The following is a 15499-nucleotide window of genomic DNA, read 5'->3' on the forward strand; positions in this document are numbered from 1 at the left end:
TCTTTGGCTTTTGGGACGTCACTCCCCTCCATGCTCCTCTCCTCAATTCGTCTCTCATCTTTCCGATCGCTAAGGCCTCTTTCCCGCCCGAGATTCTTCTCTGTGTTCGGCCCGCGTTACACAGTCGATATGGGCACCGTCGATACCGCCGAGCGGCTCTCGAAGCTCAGGCAGCTGATGCAACAGCACAAGGTAGATGTTTACAGTATGTTATCAACTCAGTGTATCGGCCTGCCCGAGCTTGGACTTGCGCTAATCAGTCATGCATAGTTGTGCCCTCCGAGGATAGCCACCAGTCCGAGTACATTGCGCCTTGCGATGCCCGCCGAGGTTAGATACCGATACCTGCCGCGAATACTCTCGCAATCATATCTGACATTCTATAGAATTCATCTCGGGATTCTCTGGCTCCGCCGGTACTGCTATCATCTCTCTCGGCAAAGCCGCTCTGTCCACCGATGGACGCTATTTCAACCAAGCCGCGAAACAATTGGATACCAACTGGGAGCTCTTGAAGCGTGGTGTTGAGGGTGTGCCCACATGGCAGGAATGGTACGCGGTGGTGATCATGCGGGGTGCTCAACACAGAATGCTAAACATTTGATTAGGACTACAGAGGAGGCCCAAGGTGGCAAGGCTGTTGGTGTTGACCCTTCCCTGATCACAGCGGGTAAGTTTGCATATACAAGTTGATGTAGATAGTGAAGCTCACATCAGTAGCTGGTGCGCGGAAACTCGCAGAGACGCTCGAGAAGAGCGGCTCATCTCTTGTCGGAGTCCCGGAAAACTTGATCGACTTGGTCTGGGGCAAGGAGCGTCCAGCTCGTCCTAGTGAAAAGGTGCGCGTGCACCCTGAGAAGTATGCCGGAAAGTCCTTCCAGGAGAAGGTTGCCGAGCTTCGCAAGGACCTTGAGTCCAGAAAAAAGGCCGGTTTCATCATTTGTAAGAGTACTCCGCCTACAAACAAGCTCTCGAGGTGACTAATGATGGCAGCTATGCTTGATGAAATTGCTTGGCTATTCAACCTGAGAGGAACAGAGTAAGAGGATACTCTATACATCATACAGAATAGTCCACTAACTCTGTCTAGCATCCCCTACAACCCCGTGTTCTTCTCCTATGCCATCATCACACCTACCACAGCCGAGCTCTATATTGAAGACGGCAAGCTGACCCCCGAGGTCAAGGCTCACCTGGGACAGGATGTCATTGTTAAGCCATACGACTCTATCTTCGCTGATGCCCAAGCACTAAGCATCCGCGGTCAATCTGCTGGCGAAGCCGCATCGAAGTTCTTGCTCTCGAACAGAGCTTCCTGGGCGCTCAGCACTAGCCTTGGTGGTGAGGGACAGGTCGAGGAGACTCGCAGTCCCATTGCAGATGCTAAGGCCATCAAGAACGAGACTGAGCTCGAGGGTATGCGGGCCTGTCACATTCGTGATGGCGCTGCTTTGACCGAATACTTTGCTTGGTTGGAGAACGAGCTCGTCAACAAGAAGACTGTTCTCGACGAGGTTGACGGAGCTGACAAATTAGAGCAGATCCGCTCCAAGCACGAGCTGTTTGCCGGTCTCTCATTCGATACTATCTCCTCGACAGGTCCTAATGGTGCTGTCATTCACTACAAGCCCGAGAAGGGAAGCTGTGCTATCATCGATCCTAAGGCCATCTACCTTTGCGACTCTGGCTGCCAGTACTTTGATGGAACGACCGACACCACGAGAACCTTCCACTTCGGTACTCCCACTGAGTTTGAGAAGCGTGCTTTCACTTTGGTGCTCAAGGGTACCATTGGAATTGACATGGCCGTGTTTCCCAAGGGCACTAGTGGGTTTGCAATTGATGTCTTGGCTCGTCAGCACTTGTGGAAGGAAGGCCTTGACTTCCTTCACGGGACAGGCCACGGTGTTGGCTCATATTTGGTAAGATTTGTCGTTTAACTCTCGTTTTGCGCCACTAATTCCATTCTAGAACGTCCACGAGGGACCTATTGGCATCGGAACTCGCGTCCAGTACACCGAGGTCCCCATTGCTGCCGGCAATGTCATTTCAGATGGTAAGCATATCTTCTACTGCTGCCACAGCCCACAGCTGATCACTGATATAGAACCCGGATACTATGAGGACGGCAAATTCGGCATCCGAATTGAGAGTGAGTATATATCTGGAGAAGACAAGATGAATCATACTAATTGAATTCTTCCCAGATGTTGTAATGGCCCGTGAGGTCAAGACCTCCAACAACTTTGGTGATAAGCAGTGGCTCGGCTTCGAGCATGTTACCATGACCCCAATTGGTCGCAACCTGATTGAGCCGTCCCTGCTGAGTGATGCTGAACTGAAGTGGGTAAACGACTACCATGCTGAGATCTGGGCGAAGACAGAGCATTTCTTCCAGGCAGACGACTTGACTCGGTCGTGGCTCGAGCGTGAAACCCAGCCTATCTCCAAGTAAATGGCGTTGAAAGGCATGCGCCTGGCACTATGATCATAACATAATCTCAGCATGCATACAGTTACAGCATCTTAGATCTGTATCTACTACGAGTTAGAAAACAAAGTAAAAACCTAACGAAACAAGAAGATATCACGGAGTATCGCGTAGATCGTAGATTCCTGGTTCAGTACAACTGGCCGGAATGCGGGAAGCTCCAGTGGAGCTGGCAACTCCGCCCTGCCTCCACCAACCTCAATTGCTCCCAGCCAACACTCGACAAAGAATGCCCACTGCCCATCGCCTACAGTCGCGCGCAAGCCACACCTAAACCCGCATACACCTCGCCAACCGTGGCCCCACAGCCCCTTGACGCAGCCCACCAGCGCTTTCAGACTGAACCGGTCCACCCCGTGCTTAGCGGACATCATTTGGAATGAGCGGTCAAAACGGCTACGGGAACGGATACGGCTACTCCGGCGCCGGCCGCTACGACTCGAACGACGGCGGATATGGCGGTACCAACAATAACCTCGGCGTGAACGGATACAGTGGACGGGGTGCCGGAGCACCACCAGGCGGAGGTGGACGGTCAGATCGTCGCCCGGGAGGCTACGGTGGTTTTTACCCTGAGTCGAATTCGGATTTGAATTCGCAGTCGCAGTCGCCTATTTCGCAGAGCCAGTCTCCTGAGCGCCGGCGCGACCGAGCGAATCGGGATTACCAGCAGCCCTCCTCACAGTCCACTTCCACTTCGCGATCTAGGACGAGGAATCAAGATGCCGATCAACGATACCGGGAGGATCAGTCTAGGGATGCGAGTCGGCATGCGGATACTAGGGATCAGGAAAGAAATGCGTCACCTTTTGTTCGGAGGGGAACTACTTCTGGGGAGTCGCAGGCTATTGAAGGTTTGTGTTCGTCTCGAGGCTCTTCTAATAGCCGGTTTTAATGAGTACTCTCTGCAGCTGTGCTTCAGTCCATTCAGCGCGATTGGGACTTCATGACGGATGCCGAGTGTGTTCCGGTACACGTCGCTTTGAGCTTAATGGATACGAGTACATTGGGCAAGGCAGATCGCGAAGATGATTTCCTGCATATGTACAACGATATCCAGAAGACACTGAAGGCGATTGTGAATGGTAGGTGTTCTCTAATGACCGAAGCGGGATAGCCACTAACATTGCACGACAGAACATCACCAGGGCTTCAACAGTTCCATTGGTACTTATCATAAAATCCAGTCGAACATATCCTCTTCACAAAACCGAGTGCGCAACCTGAGGCACGCCTTGGACCAGGCCAAGTCAGGATTAATATCGACCAAGCCCGAGCTGAAAGGGCTGGCAACATCCTCGCAGAACTACGATGATATCGTTCAACTGTTCACTCAGATCGAAGAAGTTCAATCTCTTCCCGAAAAGCTCGAATCTCAGATCTCGGACAAGCGTTTCCTTGCCGCGGTGGATGTCCTTCACACTGGTCTTCGACTGCTACGACGATCGGAACTGGAGGACATCGGCGCCTTGTCTGATATCCGTGCTTATTTCATTAACCAGGAAACCTCGCTTACAGACATCTTGATTGAAGAGTTGCATGACCACCTATACCTCAAATCACCATATTGCTCTGATCGGTGGAAAGCACCGACGGCTGAGGGAGAGGCGAACACGTCCAGCTGGACCGGCAACCGATCCTGGGAGCGGCCTATCTATAGTTTCCTTGCCAAGTTTGATCCTTTGACACCCATGGTCGAAGATGCCTCTCGAAACCCGGAGGCAGACACATTCTCATATATACAGCTGTTGATCGAAGCCCTTAACAAGATGGGTCATCTTGATGTTGCAGTACATCGTATTGAGCAGCGTCTTCCAGTCGAGTTGTTTGCCGTGGTGGACAAGACTAATGCTGATGTTGATACTCGCTACCCTGCGCCAACCAAAAGCTTCTCTGCCCAGGACAACACCTACAGCAAGTCCAATCTCCCCACTGAGATCATTGAAAAGCGTGGTCATGTGCTCTCGGAGTTCTTGTGGGCACTGTATGCCAAGTTTGAGGCCATTGCAGAAGGCCACCGAATCATTCACGATGTTGTCTCGGCTATTGTTGAGCGAGAAGGCCTCATCAAAAGTGAGACGCTTTCTGGTGGATTCAAAGAGTTGTGGAAACTCCTGCAGAGCGAGGTAAGATACAAGTGGTGGAAACAATTCCAAGGCAATTTGCTGATATTCCTCCTAGATACGGTCTCTCATGCATGACTATCTTGCGACAGATGGAGATTCCTCGGTCCGATCGAGAGGCGAGGAGTCTGATTCTCGACGCAATCAGTACTCGGGCAACCGCGATAAGAACAAGGTAAGAAGAATGGCTTTGATCGTAGATCCATGGGGCTGATTAGCTTTGCGTTGCAGAAAATGTTCAAGCTCTCCGACATTGAGCACAATTCGGAAATGAAAGCCGAGCAAGATGAGCTGGATGACATTCTCAAGTCCTCTGTGCCGGGACTTGTTTCCAAGTCAAGACAAAAGGTTGCCACGAATGATACTTCGCAGTCGAGCAAGGGCAATTCAGGAACTGGCCACAAGATCCTGCTCGAGCCAAGTGTCTTCAACATGGGTCTCCTCCTACCTCCTTCCCTCTCCTTCATTCAGCGTCTCAAGGATATTGTGCCTGTTGATGCTGATATCTCCATGAGCACGTTGACTTCCTTTTTGGATGACTTCATGGTCAATGTCTTCCTGCCCCAGTTGGATGAGACCGTTACGGATCTCTGCACGCTCAGTTTTATTGCTGCTGATGCATTTACCGAGGACCCTCAGTGGTCCAAGGTCTCTCCCCGGCCTATCTTCAGGGTGAGTGCAATTCTCATAAATAAAGATATATTAGAATGCTAATACAGTGCGTGTTAGGGAACGGTCAAGTTCATGACTATTGTTCGAGAGTTTAGCAAGATGCTGTCAAGTATCCCACACGATCAGGCTTTCACACAACTTCTTATCGACCAGATCGTGACTTACTATGACAAGTGTTGTGGATGGTATAAAGGTTAGTCAATTTCGAATGCTCTTTACGAATTCAAGCTGATCTCGTGTAAAGCCATGGTCACGAGAGTGTCCGCGCGCAATCATGGAGGCGGGGTCCGGCTGAAAGCTGCGGCATCGTATGCCGAAACAGGCGACATCCGTGATACAGTAGATGAGCTGTGGAAAGGTCCCGGTGACAAGAAGCAGACACTCATTGATACGGTATGCAAAATTGTAGCCATCCACGGAATCCTTTACTGACAGACGCAGGAAATCGACTTGCTTCTCAAGCGCACAAATGAAGTGCCTTTGGAGCCGTACGACATCATATCTGACCCCAAGACAGTTGTCTCTCTTTCCCTATTGTATAACAGCATGGTACGAGGCTCTCACGATTCTTTCATTCATTCAGTTCTGAACGTTCTTCTAGCAATGGCTTGGAAGCCACCTCGCCAAAATTCGCCTTGTTGTTGAGCACACATCTGACGCCGAGTCATCAAGTCTGACAGCAACCGGCCGACCTTCGCGCAGATGGACACTGTTCGGGGCTATGAAACCCAAGCGGGATAGCATTAACAACCCGGTCCATCTGCCGCTCAACCATGAGACTGTAGTAGCCTTTGATGGGACTCTTGAATCCCTGCATGGCCTTGGTACTACTGCTCTCCTGACAATGCATGTAGACATCCGCTGCGGCATCATCCACATGTTGACGAAGACTATGTCTGGGCCAAACCCCCCTACATTGCGCAACTCCGAGCCCGTAACCCCATCTCCAAATACGCAGGATAACTGGTGGCACATCATCATGAACCAGCCAACCGCAGCATCACCCACGATCCTCACATTAAACAATGACCTCATCGAGTTTGACACTAACATCTCGATGTACCTCGGGTCCGTTGAGCGCTGGTTCATCACATCCGGCTTAGCCCGGTTCATTGATCGTGTATTTGTCGCCTGCACGCGGTACATCGGGGCAATGAATGAGAATGGAGCATTGCGACTACAACTAGATGTGCTCGTGCTACAACAGAACTTGAAGAACATCATCATCGACCCAGCCAGTGATGCCCCTGACTCCGCAACAGACTTGCACCAACAGGCCTCTCAGGAGGTCGTTGCCTTACCCCGAAGCGCTAAATTCCTGGACTGGTTCCTTGAAGGCGCCGAAAAGTCGCTGGATTACGCCAAGGATGAAAAGGAGGCGTTCGCATCGCAAGGTGCCAAGGCCTTGGTCGCTGGAAATGGCGAGCCATTTACATATGACGAGTTATGCGTCCTGGTAGACTTGTGTTTCTCAGAGATCCTCCGCGGCCCGCGTGGGGCAGAGAGCCGAGAGGACTTCATGTCGGCGAAGAAAGCCAGTGCGGATGCGCTGCTAAGGCTGAACGAAATTATGTGGGACGCCCGGTAGGGAACCTGTTCATACTATTGCCCTTAGTTAGACTCGGCAAATTATTTCGCCGCGGTTTTCAGAGTACTTCTCAACATCCAATCTCACTTGTTCCAGAGTCATTTCCTCTTTAATATAAGCACCTCCTCACTAGCCCTAACTCGGTATAGCATACTGGGCCACACTCTCCTTTCGGCTACTCCCGAGCATCGACACTGGCCGTTGCTGATCCACGTCGTTTCAGATCAGATTGTTACTGGAGTCGCCAGTTACCAGGGTTATGAGTCGCCCTTCTAGACTTAATAGACATGTCGTCTCCCATTTCACCCTTCTTTCTCATACCTTCTTTTCACTCCTGTCTGGCACAGTACAATTTTTCCCTGGGATCCTCACCCCCGACGTCCATTCCTTCCACAGTGCAACCAGCACGTCCGATCATTCCAAGAAGCGACGCATTTGTCCCTTCTGATTTCAAAACTGTAGTCTGCCGACTTCGGTTCTCTCATTCTACATTACACCATTCAGCGCCAGACGCGAACTATCTACAATGAAGTACTTCAGCCTTGCTTCTGTCGCCCTTCTCGGCGCTGCCACTGTCTCCGCTGGCCCTCTCGGTATCCGTGACGACATTGGCCAATGCCCCAAGGGCTATACCATGAGCGTCATCTACAAGACTATCTACCCCGAATCGACCGCATCCGCTACTGTCGAGTCAACTGTCGCCCTGTCGTCTACTGCTGCTCTCGTTCAGTCCGTGAACCCCGTCGCTGCGGTTGAGGTCTCTTCTTCGCCTACTACCTCTTCGGCTCCTGTTGTTGAGACCACTACCGCTGGGCCGACTGTCGTCGAGCCTACTGTCGCTGAAACTACCACCGCCCAGACTCCCCCTGTCGAGTCTGCTGCAGTTATTGGCCTCATCTCTCCTTCAACTATTGAGACCACCACCGCTGCTGAGACCACTGCCGCCCCGGTTGTTGCGGAGGTTCCAACCTCCACCGTTGAGGCTACCACCGCTGCCGAGACTACTGCTGCCGCCAAGACTACTGAAGCTGCAGTCATTGCGCAAATTCCCACCACCTCGGCCGAAGCTGTTGCCGCCGAGACTACTGAGGCGATTGCCACCACCGTTCAAGCCGCTGTCAAGGCTGCAAGCACCTCCACTTCCACTACTTCTTCTTCTTCTTCTAGCTCCCAGGAAAACTCCGGCTCAGCCACCTTCTACGGCGGCAATGTGTCCGGCGGAACTTGCTCGTTCTCCAGCTACACTCTGCCAAGCACTCTCTTCGGCACAGCCCTTTCCGCTGATCGATGGGACGACGCCGCCAACTGCGGTTCTTGTGTTTCAGTCACCGGACCCAACGGTAAAACCATCAAGGCTATGGTAGGTCTAAACCCAGAACATGGCTCTCTAATACCCCAAAGCCCAAATCCTAACAAAGCGTTTCTTGAACAGGTCGTCGACCAATGCCCCGAATGTGAAAGCAACCACCTGGACCTCTTCCAGTCCGCCTTCGCCGAACTCTCCGACATCTCCGCCGGCGTGATCGACATCGACTGGTCCTACGTCTCCTGTGACCTCGACGGCCCCGTCAAGCTCAAGAACAAGGAAGGCACATCCGCCTACTGGTTCTCCATGCAGGTTATCAATGCCAACGAGGCTGTCACCAAGCTTGAAGTCAGTACCGATGGCGGTAGCTCGTGGCAAAGCACCACCCGTACTTACTACAACTACTTCGAGAACTCCTCCGGATTCGGCCAGGACACTGTTGATATCCGTGTTACCGGATCTAGCGGTAAGACTGTTGTTGTGAAGGATGTTGGCTGTTCTTCTGGCTCTGAAGTTACTGCTTCGTCGAACCTTTCTTAAGGAATTGAGTTCTGATTTAGGATGGTATTTATGATGGGCCTTTAGTTTTACTTTCTTCCATTGATATAGTTTATTTTGTTGTGGGAGGAGCATCAAAGTACTTCATGTATGTGTTGGAAACATGCTCCTCCCGTGGCTATCTTCAACTTTGACGTTATTTTCTCTTTTGATTCATTCTTCTTAGCGATAGAAACTGAGTTTATGACAGCTAGTGGTATCTCATTAGAATTGACATGTGCTATACCGATTCCATAATCGCCTGATTTGGTGATTTAAGCTTAATCTCGCATAGGATGTTCAAGACAACACCACGACATCCTAGATTACTCCGTACATGTCGCTATCTAACCTTCCAAGACCATTGACTATTCGCCTATATATCCCTTCTCACGGCCTACTCTCAAACAACAAAGACTTGGGCGATATGGTCATAGTGCCCATCTCTACGCTTTTCACGCCGAGGTTCTGACGTCATTTGAATTAGAGATGTAGGTACAACATGAGAATACATCAGAAGATTGCATTAAAGCGTAGAGTCATCTGGCCACAGTATATCCAATAGGTGATGATTGACACATCAAAAGTAATGGAAATGTCCAATCAGCTCACACATCCCACCTCAACATCCGCGCTCAAAATTACACCGTCGCAAACTCCGAGTTTCTCTCAACGCGAGCAATGAGAGGATGTTTATAAAAGGGCTTGATGATATCTTCATCGTAGTCGAAGGTGATACTAACATAACCAGAACCAGAATCAGTTACTGTATTCCGTCTGATGGTATGGGAAAACGCTCGGTAGAAATAGGCGACTCACCAGATACCACCGGTCAATGAGTCCTCCTGGCCGATTCTTCCGCCCTTGTCGAGGATATCTTGTCTGACTCTGTGGGTTTCATGTTAGTCACTGCAGGTGGGGGGGGATTTGTATGTGATTTTATACATACTTCTGCACCTGTTCCTCGGTGGCTTTGCGTTTGGGGTAGATCTTTTTGTTGTTGGGATTGTTAGTTTGGACTCTGGGCCATTCTCTTATCGATACATTAACAATGACATTTGGTAACGTACGACGTAGTTAGGCATGATGAACGGAGATTAAGTTATGGTCGTAAAGCTTAGAGGGGAGGCTCGGTGATTAAATACCGTAGGGGAAAGGGACGGAAGACCCGCCGTACTCCGCTAGGATCTTATAGGCTGATCAACGCCTATCATCCTACATGCACATGTACGCCGTACAAGTTCAGTTGTAACGTGATTTCGTTTCTGATATATGCTCATATGTACATCCCGGCTCGGGATCTAATATCCAATCTCCAATATCGGGTCTGGTCTGGTACTCAAATTACTGTGTCTTGACCTCGCTATCGGCCTCGACATTCTCCACGTGGGGGTGCGACTCGAGGGTGTTTACGACACTGTCGGGGAACTCAACACTGAATGGGATCTGGTCAGCTGTTTGTGTCTTGGGGAATCGAGAGACACTGTGGGCATGCAGTAGGTGGTAAAGGGGAGACTCACGCAAAGCCCTTGATCAGCGAGTACTCGTGACTGATCTTTCCACCCTGATCGATGGAGTGCTGCTTGACACTAAGGGAAGATTAGTATCTAGTCTCTGGTGTCGCGTGGAGATTGGTTGATACATACGCCTGCACGTCCTCGTCGGAGGCATCCTGTTTGCAAGTGACCTGTTGAGATGGTTAGTGTTTTCATTTGTCCAGATCGGGGATATCTTACGATATAAGAAGGCATGGTGTATTATGGTAGATGGTAGTTGTAGGTAGCGAGTAGAAGGGCAGGGCAGGGACTAAATAGTCGAGGGGGCGTTACATCATAGAGGGGTACGCTTATCTCCGCACGCTAATATAAATTGGGCACGAGATATAGTTCCGATCTCACCCCATACGTAGTGGCGCAGCTACGATGACATAACATATTGAAGAATAACTCATATTGTACCGCAGCTCCATTCCCAAGGGGACCCATACCATCCGTAGATTTCGCCAGCCCATCCATTAAAGATGAAAGATAAGAAATGAAAAAAAAGGGGGAAACAAATCACGAATAGCGTGCAAACGCAAATCTGTGAGAGATTCAAGGGGACTCAAGATCAAAAACACCGCGAAGGGATCGCAAAGTAAGCTAGAAGGGGATAAGAAAGTAACACTCAGGATGCCTCAGGCAGAATGTTTCTCTAGGACACGGGGGTAATGATAGGTCCATGGTGAGGTCACATCGATTGGTAGAAAGGAGAAAAGATCCGATAAGAGCCGAACAAGAGATCGGAAAACAAAGAGGAGATGAGGGTATGTTCAAGTCTTAACCTCCTGGCAGGCAATAGTCGTAGCACATGTAGAAAGAACAGGGGTTGCCTACTCCATCTCCAGTGTCTCTAGCTCTTTTGAGTCCTCATAGTCGTCGAACTCTAGACCGGCATCGCGGCATCGTTGCAGCCACTTCAAAGCAAGATTGTTGCGTCGGCCGACCTCGCCCTTCAGCTTGGAGTTGGAGTTGCTGATCTCGGCGATGGCGTGGTTGGCAGTGAGACTGTGCTTTTCAAACTGTTCCTCGGTGTTCTTCTTCTCTTCCTGTAGCTGGAGGATGTATTCGATAGCGCGTTGGAGTATGGCGCCCTTGTTCTTATCGCAGTTGGGCACGAGACGAGCAATCTGGTTGATGCCTTCGTTGATGGCTTCGCGACGGCGACGTTCAACTATTGCAGACTGGTCAGCATGGAGATGTACGACAATGGATCCAGGAGCGCTTACCTTCTTTGTGGTTGTTCTTGCGGATTTGGTGCCATTCCGGAGAGCCGACAGTGGGCTTCTGGTTCATGCTTTGGGCCTCACGCGCGGCGTAGACCGCAGCAGCCGTCGAGTTATGGTTATGGGCGCCACCCATAGGAGTCTGGTTCATCTCATCGAACGACAAACCCTGGGTGAGGTTGCTCGCATCGAATCCAGCGTCAGGAGGAGGAGGGTATTTGTGTTGAGGGGTGTGTGCAGCGAGAGCGGCTTTAGCGTTGGCCGTCAGCGCGTTGTCATCTGACAGACCATTCTGCGGGCCAACGTGTTGAAGGATCTGCTGGTCAATGTTGAGCTCAGCTCCGGTGTTGGGAAGGCCATGGTCATAGTTGCCAAGTCCGCTGTGGCCGAAGTTGTGCTGGTTGTCTCCCATGCTGCCGTTGCTGCCGTGAGAAGAGCGGTTTAGACGCTGGGGATCAGGTCCTAGATCTTCTGAGCCGTCTCTCTTGCGCTTGTGCGATCCATTGTCGGGGCTGTTCATGGTGGGATCAGACATACTGAGCCTAAAAAGCGATCGTCTGAACAAAAGAGTTAGTCAGGGGTCGCCAACAGGCAAGTGAAACCGTCTCGGACAATAAGACAAGGCAATGATAGGGGTTGTCAATGTCAATGCAGCCTCGAAGTTCGATGCATAGGCCAAGCCACTCGGGGCAGATCAGTGGGCACCCCGCTAAGTAAACAGACGCGTGGGTCAGACGCGCTCGGCATCCCAGGGAGGCCGGCCATCTCAGAGTCTGCCATCGCCAGCAATGCCTGGCAGCGGTCGGCAATGCAAAGATGATTTTTACAGGGCCATGACTCTGTTTATTACCATATCCGACGCGACAACTCGCGACACCCGTGAGGGTGAGGACATCAACGCGTCATGGTGGTCTGCAGGCAGCGAATGTCACACAGGGGGTGGGATAGCATCGCGGTGAGCACTCGCGATGAGCATCTCATCGCGACGTATGCGATGATATGGGGGAAACTAGATGGAGATGGGGTTTGATGGAGCCCGTACCTTGGGATGATCCTCTTTATCACCTGACAGCAAGTCACCTGCCAACAACAAGACGCAGGTCACGTTGTCTGTGAAACCCCGAACCTCGAAAATTGGGGCACGGAAATTGGAAAGTGAAGAAATTGATGGATTGGGTAGACAGCGGTGGAATCGATTTGACCATGTATCGAAACACGGCAAATTTACTTAAAGGAGGGGGGGGGATTCTTGGATATGTAGAGTAGGCAAGTCAAGACGGAACTCACGTGGCGAGGAGATGTGGTTGCGAGGAGGTTCCGCCCGGGCAGAACGACCAATAATGCAGAACGGTCACCTGATGTCCTGGGTATTAGGTAATCACGCGTTTTCTTCTCCAGTTCGTCCAGTTGTTAACCAAAGAGAACCGGGGAAGTTCAGGAACAAATCGAGCTGAAGATAACACTGAAATGCTCAAATGCCTCTCTCTGTCTCTGCAAGTCATGTGCAGCGATCCCGTGCCCCTCCGCTGCACACCCTCTTTTGCGTGATTTGATTGGCCATCGGATGTCGGGGGGAATCCCGGATCACGTGCCGGTATATCCCATGGGCCACTCACGGGTCTTAGTGCGAGGGGTCGGACCGTCAAAGGAACCTACATCGATATCTACGGTCTAGATCAAGGGGATTCTCCCGATGCAGGACACTGTAGAGAAAGTGGGATGACCTAGTTCGAATCGTGGTATAGAAGACCACTTTCCAATCCACCCGGGCTTTCAAGGTTACTCCTATTTCTATTCTCAGTCTACATCTGATCCCCCTCATTCTTATGGGTGGGGGAGAATCACATGTTTCAGAGATACCAAGATTCTCCTCAAACCCCTTCACACCATCTCTCAAGGGTTGCATCAGACAAAAAAAACGGACTTCACTAGTCGCTAGTGCTCTTCATGAAGATCTAGTGATCATGAGACCGTCTGTTCCAGAATCTCTGAGCTTTTGCCTGAAGATGTTGAAGATCTCGATGATCTTCGTTTCGATGTCAAGGTTAAGATCCTTGTCACATGGATCATCTGCACATGATGTGACTGTGGCAATCGGTCAGTCCCAGGATCGCCATATCACTGACCAGATATACACAGTGTATAAGTCTTTGGGGTGATGTATCACAGGAAACCCGGTGAGATGTTATTTCTGGCGTCAACTTGACCTTGGCTCTGTTCCTAGAATATGCATTATCTGTAGAAGAGTCTGAAGGTGTTCGATGCGCCTCATTATTCGGATGTCCGCTTCAAGGCAAAGACCATTTTGGGATCTACCGTAGTATCCGCGAAACAAATACCTTCCTCCCTCGCGCCTAGCATGTCCCAGCACTGTATCTTCACGTCGAATGGGAGGTCATCATCTGTCTCACTTTCTGAGGCACCTGACCCTACATCTGCATCTTTCTCCGGCCGTTGCGTAATGGCGAGGATAGTGCTAGACCCCACATATTGCACCGGTGGCTTGGTCTCGTCTGCTGGTGGATCCTCCCCCGACCGGTTTGCAAAGACAATGATGATCCTCTTTGGGGAATCCGGCGCCTCTCCGCCATCCAGGTCCACTCTATGTTGCATTTTTTGCTTTATCAGGGGCCAGAACCGCTGCAGCCAATAGTTGAAATTGTCCATATCAGGCTTGTCTTTCAACTCCTCGAGTTCTTCGGGGCTCATCATGCTGGTCCACGCCATAGACAAGATAACGAGTTGGGACTTGGAGTCTAGGACCCGTGTTGCAAATTCCCATTTGTCGAATGGCGCCTCGAACTTGTATGGGTTGATATCCATGCAGATACCAAATGAAGTCGCAACCTGTTTTCCCTTCGTTTCGGGAACCAGATGACTTGTATCTGAGGAAGGTGACTTTGCTTGGGAGAATTTGAGCTCATGGAAACTTCGCTCGACATCTCCTTCGGCCGCCCACGGCTCGTCGCACATGTACAAAAAGCTCTTGCGGTAGTTATGGATAAAATCACCATTCTTGTCCACCACAAGAAGGGCATTATAGCAGGTCTTTTGGTCGGGATTTTGAGGATCTTTTTCGATCTCAGGATATCCCACGCACACGGTGCATTGCAGGCGTTTGGCGGTTTCACGCGCCCACGAAGAAGATGGACCCTCGCCATATATTTCAAGGTATGGCGTAATTGCTTCTAGTGAAGGGAAATTGTATCCTAATAATGCATGTTAGGTGAAGCTAATCTCATCGCAGACTTGCGATACAAGGGGTCCAAGCTTCGTCCAAGTACGTACCTGTTAATGCCATTTCGGGCAGCACCAGAACATCAGGCTTCAAAATGTTTACACCCAGGCCGAGTCCAAGTTGCTCGCCATCTACAGAGATGGTCTTGCCTTTCTTCAGCAATGCATTGGCTTTCTCGATGTTGCCCTTGACATCGCCCAGCTTCGGGGCGAATTGAAGCGTAGCAATCCTCATCTCGAGGGATCGCAAACTTGAGAAAGTTCGGATGAATGAATAAGATGTCTTTCGCCTTGCGACAAGATGTTTGATGGCCCCTGAGAGGTATGCGCGTGAGATCAATGATACCCTGGGTGCGGTCGAGATATGAAGTCCGTGTGTTATGGCCCCAACGCGGACGCAGCCGGGCAGAATATTGGCCAGAATGATGATGATTGGTAACTCTTGATTACACCCGAAAAATAATTCAATTGGTTACTTGATCCAATCCCTGACCACAGCAAAGATTACCGTACTTCCAAAGATCGGTGTCACCGCCAGCACTGTTTCCCGAATTCTGCCAAGAGACGCCAGTCTATTTTCGGATTAGTTCAATCACTTTCTTGGCATTATCTTCTTGTATACGCCGGGCCTTTGTTTACTATGATCCGACGAAGAGACCTGGGTCTTGATGCTCATGGATTTTTATGAGATGAGAGTGGGCTTCAAGACCCATCTATAGATATATTTTTGGGATTTTCTGTTTGTCTCGGTCTTAGCCCCTGCTTCTTCATTTCTCCTGGA

At 50.6% G+C, this 15499-nt stretch overlaps 7 protein-coding genes across 7 annotated transcripts; 3 read left to right on the plus strand and 4 right to left on the minus strand.

Annotated features, from left to right (window-relative positions):
• Positions 1–30: 30 nt before the first annotated feature.
• ampp (aminopeptidase P) lies at positions 31–2455 on the plus strand (the record flags this gene model as incomplete). Its single annotated transcript, XM_058460164.1, has 10 exons — positions 31–205; positions 271–330; positions 387–552; positions 609–670; positions 721–942; positions 994–1039; positions 1091–1922; positions 1972–2056; positions 2108–2152; positions 2208–2455. 10 exons carry the CDS (start codon positions 31–33, stop codon positions 2453–2455), a joined length of 1941 nt encoding a protein of 646 aa, XP_058323696.1.
• Positions 2456–2870: 415 nt separating this feature from the next.
• N7508_002099 (exocyst subunit SEC8) lies at positions 2871–6874 on the plus strand (the record flags this gene model as incomplete). Its single annotated transcript, XM_058460165.1, has 9 exons — positions 2871–3345; positions 3403–3576; positions 3629–4617; positions 4673–4789; positions 4846–5286; positions 5344–5479; positions 5531–5679; positions 5728–5835; positions 5888–6874. 9 exons carry the CDS (start codon positions 2871–2873, stop codon positions 6872–6874), a joined length of 3576 nt encoding a protein of 1191 aa, XP_058323697.1.
• A 526-nt stretch (positions 6875–7400) lies between these two features.
• Positions 7401–8720, plus strand: N7508_002100 (putative extracellular cellulase CelA/allergen Asp F7-like; the record flags this gene model as incomplete). Its single annotated transcript, XM_058460166.1, has 1 exon — positions 7401–8720. The coding sequence occupies one exon, from the start codon at positions 7401–7403 to the stop codon at positions 8718–8720; it is 1320 nt and encodes a 439-aa protein (XP_058323698.1).
• A 638-nt stretch (positions 8721–9358) lies between these two features.
• On the minus strand, positions 9359–9802 carry N7508_002101 (uncharacterized protein; the record flags this gene model as incomplete). The annotated part of the gene is made up of 4 exons (XM_058460167.1): positions 9359–9455; positions 9537–9605; positions 9667–9707; positions 9788–9802. 4 exons carry the CDS (start codon positions 9800–9802, stop codon positions 9359–9361), a joined length of 222 nt encoding a protein of 73 aa, XP_058323699.1.
• A 259-nt stretch (positions 9803–10061) lies between these two features.
• N7508_002102 (uncharacterized protein) lies at positions 10062–10468 on the minus strand (the record flags this gene model as incomplete). Its single annotated transcript, XM_058460168.1, has 4 exons — positions 10062–10152; positions 10238–10306; positions 10364–10404; positions 10454–10468. The coding sequence occupies 4 exons, from the start codon at positions 10466–10468 to the stop codon at positions 10062–10064; spliced, it is 216 nt and encodes a 71-aa protein (XP_058323700.1).
• Positions 10469–11088: 620 nt separating this feature from the next.
• Positions 11089–12016, minus strand: N7508_002103 (basic helix-loop-helix domain-containing protein; the record flags this gene model as incomplete). The annotated part of the gene is made up of 2 exons (XM_058460169.1): positions 11089–11429; positions 11485–12016. The coding sequence occupies 2 exons, from the start codon at positions 12014–12016 to the stop codon at positions 11089–11091; spliced, it is 873 nt and encodes a 290-aa protein (XP_058323701.1).
• A 1736-nt stretch (positions 12017–13752) lies between these two features.
• N7508_002104 (putative protein N-terminal asparagine amidohydrolase) lies at positions 13753–14953 on the minus strand (the record flags this gene model as incomplete). The annotated part of the gene is made up of 2 exons (XM_058460170.1): positions 13753–14690; positions 14770–14953. The coding sequence occupies 2 exons, from the start codon at positions 14951–14953 to the stop codon at positions 13753–13755; spliced, it is 1122 nt and encodes a 373-aa protein (XP_058323702.1).
• Positions 14954–15499: the final 546 nt, after the last annotated feature.

The sequence above is a fragment of the Penicillium antarcticum genome (assembly GCF_028974205.1).
Source record: "Penicillium antarcticum strain IBT 31339 chromosome Unknown utg000002l_segment0_segment0, whole genome shotgun sequence".
NCBI lineage: Eukaryota > Fungi > Ascomycota > Eurotiomycetes > Eurotiales > Aspergillaceae > Penicillium > Penicillium antarcticum.